Here is a 13,538-nt window from a genome sequence, read left to right on the forward strand (position 1 = left end):
AGTCACACAAAGTGGCTATTTAATTTTTGAGATAGAGCCTTTAGTGTTGGAGTTATGAACAGTGTGACAACTTACCCCTCTCTCCCTACTGTATAACGCAGAATTTAAGGTATTGATTTCTTCATGTGCTTTGAACTCGTATACTTACAATGTTTTTGACTCCACTAGGGCACATAAACACAGCAGTAAAGTGACTCTCCTTCACCAAGAATGAGGAAGCTGCTTTACAGACACTCCTGTTTTACACACGTCACTCAAACACAGAAGCAGGAAACTATTTCAACTCCTCAGTTCAGAGAAACAGAAACTGAAGTATTGTTGAGCTGTTGTGTGTTTGTGTCTCTCTGTATTCATGCAGTAAAATGGCTGAAGCCAGGATTTCAGTGGATCAGAATGAGTTCACGTGTCCAGTGTGTCTGGATCTCCTGAAGGATCCAGTGACTATCCACTGTGGACACAGTTACTGTAAGGTCTGTATTACAGACTGCTGGGATCAGGAGGATGAGAAGAGAGTCTACAGCTGCCCTCAGTGCAGACAGACCTTCAGTCCAAGACCTGCTTTAGCTAAAAACACCATTCTGGCTGAACTGGTGGAGAAACTGAAGAAGACTAAACTTCCTGCTGACTGTTACGCTGGATCTGGAGACGTGCAGTGTGACGTCTGTACTGGAAGAAAATACAAAGCCGTCAAGTCCTGTCTGGTGTGTCAGGAATCTTACTGTCAAACTCATTTAGACCGTCATGAGGAATTTCACTCTCGTAAGCCACACAAAGTGATTGATGCCACTGGACGACTGCAGGACATGATCTGCCGTAAACATGATAAAGAGCTAGAAATGTTCTGTATCACTGATCAAGAATGCATTTGTGTGCGGTGTAAAGAGTATGAACATAAAAACCACAAAACTGTATCAACTGCAGAACAGAGGACAGAGACACAGGTATGAACTGAGAGGGATTGATCACACAGAAATTAAAGTGTCTTCATTTACTCACTCATTTACTCATGTTGTTCCAAACCGGTTTGACTGAGTTTCTTCTGTGGAATATAAAAGATGATATTTTGAAGAATGCCTCGTCTATTTTAGTTTATACATTGAAAGTCAGTGAGAAAGTCGTTGTAAGTCAATGGAGTAAAAAAGTTTCAAGCTCCAAAAAGGAGAGAAAGCATAAAAGTAATCTAAACAACTAGTGGTTAAAGAAAGGAGTACGCTTAAGTGTATTGACATGCACTTGTAGAGTACTTCAAATTAAAAGTATATTTAAAAATTATAAAACTGTACTTGCAGATAATATAATATTAATGAAATGAAAGGCCACTTAAGTGCGCTTAAAGAGAGTCAACTTTCATGACTGTTTCATAAGTACACTTTATAAAGTACACTTTTTTATAATGTAAAATTAAACGTTTTACAATACATTTTAATAATATTTAATATTTCAAGTTAACTCAATAGAATTATAAAATTACATTATATACTTAAATCTTACTTAAGTGGGTCAAAAAGTCACTCTTAAGTTCTGCTAATTGCTTTATATTTAAACTATAATACATTTTCATTTAATAGCAATTAACATGCAATTACGTCGTGTCTGAAAACATTACATTCAGTTCACACTTATTTCACAATTATATTCTTTTAAAGTATATAATTTCCAAAAGTGCAGTCTTTAAAATAATAAGTACACTTTTTGAAATATGCTACTTTTAAAAGAGCCAAATTTTGGTAACACTTTATATTATGACCCGCAAACAACTGCGTAAGTAAACCGAAATTACGGTGTACGTTTCTGTAATTATAGTATACTTCCGTGTAGGTATAAGGGAACAATAATAGTTTTGGGTAATAAAGTGGTAACAAGCAGATACACAAGAAAATTATTTATAATGTAATTATTTTAAATCTAACAGGTACCTATTCTGTTAATATATTCCAGGCAAAACTTGTACGTCTGTTGTATATAACAGTTTTTATCACATTTCTGGCAAAATATGTTCTTGTGCAATGTAGTTACAGGGTAATTTTGACATCTGTGGGTTGTAAATTAAACATATATATATATATATATATATATATATATATATATGGCTGTATGTAAGCACAGTATGATGCAAATTGAATTTATTGGCTTTTCTTACTAAACGACTTAACGTTAAGCCAAAAAAAAAAAGTTTCTGCTATGATTTTAATTTAGAACGTACCATAGAGCTTACAGTACCTTATCACATTGTATTGCAATGACACTTAAATGTCAGGGCAAATATACTGTGTAATTAAAAGTTTTTTTTTTTTTTTTTTTTCTTAATAAGAGTACCTTTCTCTGTAATTACTGTGCAAATAGTGTTGTTTCGTATTGTTACATAGTAAGTAGTGTTTGTTACCCGTTTCAACTGTGTATTTACAGGGTAAGTAACCTATGTATAATGTAACTCCTGCGGGCTGTAAATTAAAGTGGCGCTTGTTACCCCCTTGTTCTGTGTAGTTACAGGGTAAGTGTAAAACATCAAACTTCACTGGTGTTTGTGTCATGACATCATGGTGTTTAGTCATGTGACTGTGACATGAAGGAACCAATGAGGTTTGATGTTATTGACGTGTCACCATATTTTATCTGGCCTCTGTAAACCGCTGAGACATTCTTCTAAATATCTTCTGTTGTGTCTCACAATAGACAGAAAGTCATACAGGTTTGGAGCGACATGAGGGAGAGTAAATGATGATACTAATGATATAAAACTAGGCACTGATGAAATACTGCTGACATTCATTTCAGGAAACCATGAATCTGTGGTTTGAACCAGACAGTAAAAACTTACCATGCAAGATCTTTAACCACTTCACCAACTCTGGATTCATGTAACTTTAATGTTTGTATGACAGTAGTTTTATGTGTCATTCCCTGTCATTGGTTTGTCCTCCAGAAACAGCTGAAGGAGACGCAGATGAAGATCCGTCAGAGAATCCAGCAGAGACAGAAAGATCTTCAGCATCTGAGAGAGGCTGTGAAGTCTCATAAGGTGAGTCTGGAGAAGAAGAGAAGTTTGAGACGTCTCAGTTTGGACTCTGTCAGTCGTGCTGAAGCCACTGTGTGATTGTGATGTGTGTGTAACAGCGCTCTGCACAGACAGCAGTGGAGGACAGTGAGAGGATCTTCACTGAGATCATCCGCTCCATTGAGAGAAGCCGCTCTGAGGTCACACAGCGGATCAGAGATCAGGAAAAGACTGCAGTGAGTCGAGCTGAAGGACGACTGGAGCGACTGGAGCAGGAGATCAATGATCTGAGGAGGAGAGACGCTGAGCTGGAGCAGCTTTCACACACACAAGATCACATCCAGTTCCTGCAGGTAACAGAGATCTAGAAGAACAGGATCATAGTGGACTTGAGCAAGATCCTGCTATGACAGAGAAACATTTCATGAGAGCAGAATGAGCCGTTGACTGAGATGTTGTCAGGAATTCAGTCAGATTCAGTCAAGTGTTGTGTTATCATATAATCATCAGTCAGACTCTCATCTGATCATCTTCTGTTTAAAGAGACACACTTACAAAGCCCTGGGAAATTTACCATTAAAAATGAACTCATTTTTCCTTCTGGTTTCTTCTGTCTTGATGAAATCAGTGAACTTGATGGTATCAATATCCAGCCAACTAGATTTTTCATCCTCTTTTTAATGAAATCTTTTATTTCTACTAAAATAATTTCAGTAATTGGCACCAAAATTGGGTCAGGTGATCTTTAAAGTTGATAATATTGATAATGTTGATCAAATTAAACAAACAATTTTACAGATACTTATATATAAGATACAGATACTTAAATCCTACTTAAGTTGGTCAAAAAGCTCTCTAAATATTAGCTAATTGCATTTCTGTCAGGACCACTACCGTCAAATATGATTGACAATTAGCATACAGTTTGGATTGGCGGAATGGTTCCGTTCTGGGCGAGAACTCCCTGCGCATCCATGCAGCCTAGCATGGATAAGAGCAGGGAGAGCAGCAATAATCCCCAAAAACAAAACCATATGCCAATATCCCCCAAAACCAACTGACAGCGCAATCTGGATGCTTTGTAGTTACCTGAGTGAGCCAAGGCAACAAGCATGTTGCCAATACCTGAAAAGCTTGAGCAACAGCATGTTACCAACAATACCAGAAGCCTTAAGCAAGTATGTTGCCCTTACCTAGATGGCCTAAATGAGTATGATGCCAATACCCACATAAGCCATAGCAACAAGCATGTTGTTAATACCTGAAATGTTCAGCAGTAAACATGCATATTGCAATAAATGACATACCACCTGAAATGAAGAAGTTAAAGTTAGATATCAAAATGAATCAGCTGCTTGCTTGTTGTATATCCGCGGTCCAGTTCCAGTTTCTTGAGTGACGCCTGTGAGCTAGAGATGAGAGATGGAGATTTAATTTTCAATGATCTTTTTTATTGGAAATAAGTACTGAAGTACACAATACTGGAGTAATCCTGGTGGAAACTTCTGGTTCACCCAGAATTAGCAATACTGAATTAGAATTAGCTGGATGGTTTAATGTAACAAGCGTGATGCTGATGCTTGGATACATTTACTCACAAAGTTATAGACAAGTAATTTGTTGACATGTACTGCGTACACTGCCACCTGTCAATGACGTCATAACCTTGTTATACTTGGTTGTAGTTTACTTCTGTAGAAGAGAGAAAAATTATAAAAAATTATATATACACACATTTTGTTATTATAATTTTTACACCCACCATGACTGAGGCTGATAGAATGGTTACATCCTGATTTTAGCGTCATATGTTGAGCACTATATATCCAATCTAATTGGGGAAGCATCACACCAAGCTGGAGCAAGCCAAGGACACATGGCAACAAGCGTGTTGCTGTAGCCAATTTAACAATTGTATGGGATCTATTGGGGGAAGCTTACACCCCTAGCGGCAGCAAAATCTAATACAAGCATGTTGTATAAATCGCGGAAATATTGCTAAAACTAGTGTAGTTTGGCAGGGGAAGCATACACCCTACAGCAATAGCTCCGACTAGCGGCAACAAACTAATACAACAATCATAGTGTGTAAATCACAGAACTATTGCTAAAACTAGTGTAGTTTGGCAGGGGAAGCATGCACCCTACAGCAATAGCTCCGACTAGTGGCAAGAAAACTAATACAACTAGCATGTTTGTATAACCATAGGACTAGTATTAAAACTAGTGTAGTCCGGTCGGAGAAGCATAACCCTCTAGCTCTGAGTCAGATGCAGTGTGCACTGCGCAGCTAAGCAATGACATACAGTGTGCTTCCTCATTAATGAACATGATTACTGCTCCCGTCCTACGGATTCCTTCGGCTGTGGAGGTGACGATGACGACTCCCATGATTCCACACTCCTTCACAGGACCATCAAGCTACAGTGTTGTTAGTGTTGAATACCAGACCTCTGCGGTGAATGTACTGTGAATTAAGCACAAGTATGTTACTGATATCTAGATAGATTTAGCCACAAGCATGTGGTAACTTTAACACATTATGTTGCAATAATCAGATAGAATAAAGTAGGCATTTTTCCAATGCAACCAGCACAAACAACGCTTGATTACTATAGCATGTTGCTGAGGACAGCATGCACAAGCCGAAGTAACAAACACATATTCGATAACATTGATCTAGCAACCACTATACAGTACTGATAGCAATGCTGCTGCTGAAATGACAGCATATTACTGATGCCTGAAAAATTTTGCATAGCATGTGACAGACACCAGGTATAAGACTAAAACACAGCCATGTTCCAAAACCGACTGAGCTAAATAACCTTAAAAATAAAATAACTGTTTCAATAGCAACTAACATCTTTTAAAGCAAGCATTTTTTAATAGCCACTATATAGCCTTAGAACAAGCAGTGTTTCAATAAGTTTTTTTTTTTTTTTTACATATACACAGCTTAAATATACCATCATGTTGAATTTCAGCCTATAAAGATGCAAGCCCTTGAAAGAAACAATGCATTAAAATCATAGACTGTAAAAAAAATATATTAAAATGAAAGCACTACAAAATACAATACACTGTAGCTTTAAGAACGACGTGTTTCCAAGAATTAGATAGACCAAGCGTGTCCAAAGTGACTCAACTGAATTGTGACTGTTTACTATGTCTTTTAAAGCTGTGCCACAGCAGAATATTTCCGTTTGCACCGTGAATTGTTAATTCATATCAAACAGCTGCTTGAATCTGCGCTGCATAGCGCTAAAAGCACAGCGTGTGCAACGCGATCAGTTGCCAATGACAAGACATAGTAACGCACATGGCCAATATGATTGCATAAGCCTAGCAAGAGCAATTTTAATGAAAACGACTAAGTTAGAATAGCCCAAGCCACACGTATAGCATTAGCAACAAGCATGTTGCCAAAACCCTGATAGATTTTAACAATGAGCATTAAAAAGGAACTTAGCTTAGCTTTGTGAAAACTTCCAGAGATGAATGGAGAATGAATCACGTCGAGTCCTGTGACAATAATGCAGCGATGCGAGCAGCAATGCAGACTGAGGTAGGTTTACCTTGTAGGTTTATCAAGTTTAAGATGAATCTGAGGTGAAATCCTTGTGGGGAATGAATTCCTCTTGCTAAATTCCCGATTGCACGATTGTGAGATGATGTTGTTTGCCTGACGAATTTCGCCATTTAATTTGCTCCTGAGAAACGCGATAGCTGCTGATAATACTGAAGGAGCTTATATATGTATACGGTAGAGATGGGGAGTCGACTCCAAAAGAGTCGATTCCTCGACTCTCACTAGCCCTAGTGTCGGAATCGACTCCAGGTCAGGAATCGACTCTCAGTGTCAAGAATTATCAAAAATCGCCAATAAGCCCATAATTTGTACTAAAATAGTCTAAATGATTAGTTTTAAAAACAATTTTAAAAAGCTGGTTAGCCTATGTCTATTTTTAAGTTTCTGCGCAAGTTCAGCTGAGCAGACAGTGAGGTTCGGATTTGTTCCGATCAGAGCTTGTGAGTGGAGAGCGCATTTCTGAATATTCCGCTCTGCTCACTCATTCCGTAGGGTCGCTCGCTCAACCCAGAATGGCCTGCTGGTTCGAAAATATGTGGAATAAGGGCTGCCTCTGACTAATTTTTTTTTCTAGTCGACTAGTAGCCTAGTTGTTCATTTAAGCCATTCGTGGACAAATCGCCCCTTTATATTAATTTAACTTACTTAAATAGGCTATAGCCTACATAATAAGCGTTATGACCGCACGCATAAAGCTTGCCACAAAGAACCGGTTAAAGTAATGATTATAAATGTGTCTAAATTAGCAAGGAGACATTTAATTGTTTAGTAACGTTAGGCTAATAAACTGGTGTTTTCTGTGTCGCTGCAAAGATAAAGTTGACGATGCGGACTCGCCATGAACGCCAGAGAGAAATGCACATTTCATGGATTACTTAAGAGTAGCTTATTTATTTTGGTTTGAATATTTTTGTTTAAAAGTAGACATTTCAAGCTTTCTGTAATATATAGCCTATATTTCTCAAATCTGTGAGGCACAAGCTGAGTTTCGGCGCCCTCCAGTTCACGTGCAATGCAAGTGATCGTGCCGGCTCCTTATTACATTGTCTGCTATATATTTGCTTTTTATTATTAAATACGGGCAATTGATTGATAAAACATTGATCAAAATTAAGATACAATTTATACAAAACGAAAATCTTTTAAAAAGAGTTTTCTATAAAACAAAACTTAATGAAGTCGTCAAAATCATGTTTTACCAAAAACAGCGCCGTTGCTAGGAGGGCGCCAGCGCCTCTGCCTTTCAGCGCCTCTGCCTCACGAGTGGATGATAGCCCTGAAGACGCCTAGCAATGATAGACCTTTAGTGGTAGTATACCTTTAGTTAAGTTATACCTATGAGTCTTCGTAGCGCGCTAAGAGACAGCGTTAAGGGGAAACGCAGCCCAGGTATGATCCATATATGATGCATAACGGAGATTCCAAAGCGCTCTTCTTTGGTCAGAATCATGGAGAGTGATCGCGGATAGGTCTGACATATGCACCGAAACAATGCAACAAAATGTTTAAAGAGCATAAAGCTATTAAAATCTATATTATGTATACGCACAGATAATATAACAGTAGGCTATATTACTCAATATTTTTTTTATTAGGTTAAGTAGTGAATGGATAACGTTTTTTGTTTTTAATTTAACGTTTTTAATTTACAGTAAGGCCCACCCACAATTGGTCTGGCCCATCCAAAACTGGAATCCTGGAAATATAACTAATATTTTTCAATGTTAAACAAAAAAAGTTAAAAAAAAGTTAAACATGCTTAAGTTAAAGTTCATAGCTTCACTACATTAAAATTATATAAAATAATATACAAAATAAATAGATAAATACACTGTCTAAAACAAGTCTGCTTTTACAAGTTTAATGATTAATACTAACATATTGCACACTTAAATATGATTTGAAGAAGCTGCGATGTGAAAAGGAGGGGGGTTTATAAGGTTTAGTTGATTAAACATTTTATAGGAAACATTTGTATCCTCGCTCTTGACTCCTCAGGAAGCCTCCTCGTTCCTCGCCCTCCTCCCGGTGGAATTAAAGAGTTTAAATGTCCTACATGAGAGCGGAGCTCGATCGGTTTCAGGGTCGTAGGACTTACGAGCGAGAAGTGAGGAAACGGGGAAGCATATTGAGACGCACCTTCTGAATCCTGACCCTATTTTAATTCAAAGTAAATGGAGTCGAGGAGTCGATTCCACCGACTCCAAAATTAGGAGTCGGGAGTCGGAGTCGACTCCAAAAAAAAAACGGAACCGAACACCCCTAGTATACGGTGATAGGTGTCGTATTCCTATAGGTAGATGTGGATCAGCTGAGGGTCAGCTGATGCGAGCTTGACTAACGTGACCTGCCAGAACTAACGCTATGCTTGATTTAATATAAATTTAGACTGTAAGACATTCATTTAATTAAAATAATTATTTAAAAAATAATTGAAAATAATTAAGTGTGAAAGCATTACATTCAATCTGCTCTTAAGTATATATATATTTAAATTGTATTATTATTAAGTGTCAAATACTAGAGTTTGTAGCATTAAATGATGAATATGAGGAGAATGTGCTGATTGTGTGAAAGTGCTGGATTGAAGCGAGTCACTGAAGAGAAGTGAAGTCAACAAGAGCCGCTCAGATCTGATATAGTGCAGGTTATTGGCTGAAGTGTGGAGATGATGAGTTTTGATTTCTGTTTTCTGTAGAGTTTCCAGTCTCTCTCAGCACCTCCTGAATCTACAGACGAACCCGACGTTTCCTTCAGTTCTCTCTCCTCTTTTGATGGCATGAGAGAATCTGTCCGTCAGCTGAGAGACAAACTGGAGGATTTCTGCAAAGAGGAGATCAAGAAGATCTCAGACGGAGGTAAAGTCCTGCGCCTCGTTTATACAGACGTGTGGAGAAAGATCCCAAATCTGAACGTACAACCGTTTCTGAAATGTTCCTACGATTTATAAAACGTCCATTTGCACAAAAATGTCCTTAAAGGTGCATTGCGCGAGAGTCTGAGTTTTCACAGAACTACGCCCCCTCTGGCGGCAAGCGAAACTGCAACCAGAGGTGTGCACGCTCACGGACCACACGCACACGCACGCTTGCACGAGCTCGAGCTGGTCATAACCCAAGGAGCATCAGCCGCACAAATCTTTTGTTTACAATCATAATGTCTTCAGAGGTAATAAAGTTTTAAATCTGCAAGTAATTTAAAATATGTGAAAGGAAAGGCAATTGAGTAAATAACACACTTATGTGTGAGGGAAAAAATGGGGGTAGTAGAAAACTTCGTTATCTCCATGTTGAACTGTGTTATGTGTTTACTGTATCCACTTATGACTATTATTATGGAAACACGTTCATGAACAATATAAGTTATAACTTTGTAAAAGCTCAAAATTGTAATCATGATACCATACCATACACAGTCGGTCAACAAAGTACACCCAAATGTCTCAAGGTAATAAACAATCAAGTGGCACTATGACGTTACCATAAAAGCCAAATAGGCTAATCCGCCGAAGATTTGCGGGGGTTTAGCCTGTTTTATTGATCAGCTAAGTAGCATATTCCAATAGCAATACATCGTAATTAAGCAGTAATTTGCTCAAAATTTGTGTCTAAGTATCTAACTTATATATCAGCATTTTATATCACAATCATTCTGAACCTGATCACTGACAATGGTAAGTTAGTAAAACCTATTCCGATTGTACATTTATCTAGCTTACGCTAAAGCATTACACATTTTATGGATCGTCATTTATTGTCATTATTGGCCGTATCAGACATTAGAGAATGGGATATATCTTACCTTTTTATCAAGAAAAAAGCCAACTGAGGATCCCGTTTGAGCCCTAGAGCAGACCGGAGATCTCTCCATTTGTTGAAAGCCTTCCCTATGTTTACTCTCGTCTTACCCCGACGCCTGTCTGACTCCAATTTGGACCTTTTGGTTGCACTAGACAAAAGTTCTCTTTTTTTTTTTATCTTACGTGGAGTTTGCGTTGGTGTTTGAAATGAACTACAAGCCGGTCTCTTAGAATCCATTTTCTACGGAGAATGGCGGCGTCGGCGCATACACAAACCTGCCAGACATATGAGCGTGCCGTGAACGCGCATGACGTCACGCCCAGTCTCAGATTCCGACCCGAATCCCTCTTATTTATTTTACTGTACAGGATTATAGAGGCAATCGCAGTGATCAGAGAAGGGCTCAGTCAGCCCATCAGGCAATTGTTTAAGCATGTATGGGTTAGAAAACGGGTATTTTTAACATGAAAAGTTGCGCAATGCACCTTTAAATGCATCCTAGTTTTAAATCACAGTTATTAATAAATTAAATTCAAGTCCATCAAATCCTCCTACAGAACGGCCACAAATATCTCTTGATGGTTCAGAAATACGGACTCATCATCGTGGACAAGCGTTTATATACACATGACGGAGGATGAAATCCATGGAATTTAGAATCAATCCGATGTGTGTGTTTTATAAATGAAGCCCCTGGAGATTATTAATCTGCTCTCAGAAATGAGTCCATCATCTACTATTATAGAACATCATATTAGAAATGTCTCAGAAATGAATGTATTTTTATCTTGTCATTTCTCTTCACACTGTTCATGTCTGTTTATTTCCACAGTCACTTTCACCATCATGAATCCCAAGACCAGGAACGACTTCCTACAATGTGAGTCACTAGAAAACAAGCAGAAAAACTCACTGAATGTGTTCATGTTCTTCCTGTAGAAGGAGAAATAAATCATGATAGAAGAGTTTTATAATTGATCATGTAAATGATGATTTGCACAGGATATTTGGTCAGCTGTACTGAGACACTGATGATACACTGAACATTGATTCATGAAGAGTTCAGATACATTAAAAGATCAGACAGATTCATAATTCCTGATTCTGATGTGTTTTCTCTCCATCAGATTCCCATCAGCTCACTCTGGATCTGAACACAGTGCATAAACGCCTCAGTCTGTCTGAGAGGAACAGAGTGATTACTCACACTCTCACAGAGCAGCCGTATCCTAATCATCCAGACAGATTTGATTATTTTTGGCAGGTGTTGTGTAGAGAGAGTGTGTGTGGACGCTGTTACTGGGAGATTGAGTGGACTGGGAATGGTGTGTGTATATCAGTGTCATATAAGAGCATCAGCAGGAAGGGATCGGGTCATGAGCATTGTTTTGGATATAATGATCAGTCCTGGAGTTTGGACTGCTCTTCCTCCAGTTACACATTCATACACAATAAGATAAACACTGATCTGGTAAAGTCCATCAGCAGAAGAATAGGAGTGTGTGTGGATCACAGTGCAGGAACTCTGTCCTTCTACAGCGTCTCTGACACAATGAGCCTTATCCACACAGTCCAGACCACATTCACTCAGGCGCTCTATCCTGGGTTTGGGGTTTGTTCTGGATCATCAGTGAAACTGTGTTGATGTTTCAGAACAGATTGTAGAGAGATTTTACCCATAATACTTTGAGCTGCACGATAAATCAGTAACAGTGAGATACAGAGACTCTTATTTTAACTTTCTTTAATATCTTAACTTCTACCACAGAAATAACTGATTAAATGTGTGTATTAAATCCTTTATAGAGACAGTAAGAATGGTGTGTGTGTGTGTGTGTGTGTGTGTGTGTGTGTGTGTGTGTGTGTGTGTGTGTTTATCAAGCTATAATTGTATTGATGGAAATCATATTCATCTAGTTTTTATTGTAGTGACACATAATAATTTAAATATTACTATTAAAAGTACCTTTCATTTGAAATTATGAAACACAAACTAAATGAAAAGATTAAGGAAAAATGAATGATGAAATAACAGAATTGGTTGTGAACAATGTAAGGAGTGAAGATGTGGAAAATGACATTAGTAGTGGAGAAAATAGAGCTGGAAAACAATCACAGTTCAAAATGTGAGGAAAATGTGATGCAGAAGATGAGGGATGAAGAAGCACTTTCTGAGATTTCAGATATTGGGTCACAAGGGATGGAAATCAGGAACTCTTTACAAGAAATAAATGACTTTCACAACGTTTGATGAAGTTGTTGATGTAAGTTCTTTCCAGATATGGAGAAATGTGTCAGTGTTGTTGTTGCAGAAAATCAGTGAGCTCTAGTTCTGGATAAAAAGAAAAGGTTCCAGCTGAAAAAGATGCTAATGAAACTAAAGAAAAGAGAAGTGCAGCTTCACAAAAATATTTACTCTGTGCTTTTTCTTTTCTCTCTCTGTCTTCTTCTTGCTTCTCTATATGAGTGTGTGGAGAGTTTGATCATCATGAGAACATGATTAAAATCAGGGCATTTTGTGTAGCTGTAGCAAGGGCAGGGAGAGACACGTGATTCAAATTGCTGTTTGGTCACCATTACTCCTGTCTTGATATATATATATATATATATATATATATATATATATATATATATATATATATATATATATATATATATATATATATATATATATATATATATATAATATGATTGAGAAAGTCAAACAATAAAGATACAATTTCACACAGAGCTCTTGCTGAAGTGTCACGTTTTGGGTTTGTTCATGTCATGTTTCCATATCTGTCATGTGATTCCCTGTTTGTCATGTGATCCTGCAATGTTTTTTGTCATTGGTTAATTGTCTGATCATTGTTCTCAGGTGTCCCTTGTCTTGTCATTAGTCTGTGTATTTAAGCCCTCATGTTTGCCATGTGTTTTGGTCAAGTATTGTTTCATGTAACCACTGTTGTGAGTCATGTCCATGTCCATGTCCATGTCTTGATTTGAGTTTTCATGCCACGCCATGCTTTTGTTTCATGTTTTGTTTATAATAAACTGACCTTGGGATCTCATTTACACTTGCCTTCAGTGGATCACTTTACAGGAAAGCACAGAATTTAGTTAAATGACAGACAAGTACAATGCAACAAAAAACAAGACAAATACAAGG

The 13,538-nt window shown here is 37.7% G+C and overlaps 1 protein-coding gene across 1 annotated transcript; it reads left to right on the plus strand.

Moving 5' to 3' along the window:
- The first annotated feature begins 262 nt into the window (after positions 1-262).
- On the plus strand, positions 263-12,702 carry LOC308702669 (tripartite motif-containing protein 16-like). Its single transcript, XM_081385695.1, has 6 exons — positions 263-941; positions 2,924-3,019; positions 3,115-3,348; positions 9,286-9,445; positions 11,220-11,267; positions 11,515-12,702. The coding sequence occupies exons 1-6, from the start codon at positions 363-365 to the stop codon at positions 12,030-12,032; spliced, it is 1,635 nt and encodes a 544-aa protein (XP_081241821.1). The 5' UTR covers positions 263-362; the 3' UTR covers positions 12,033-12,702.
- Positions 12,703-13,538: the final 836 nt, after the last annotated feature.

Source organism: Scardinius erythrophthalmus, assembly GCF_964197995.2.
Source record: "Scardinius erythrophthalmus genome assembly, chromosome: 1".
NCBI lineage: Eukaryota > Metazoa > Chordata > Actinopteri > Cypriniformes > Leuciscidae > Scardinius > Scardinius erythrophthalmus.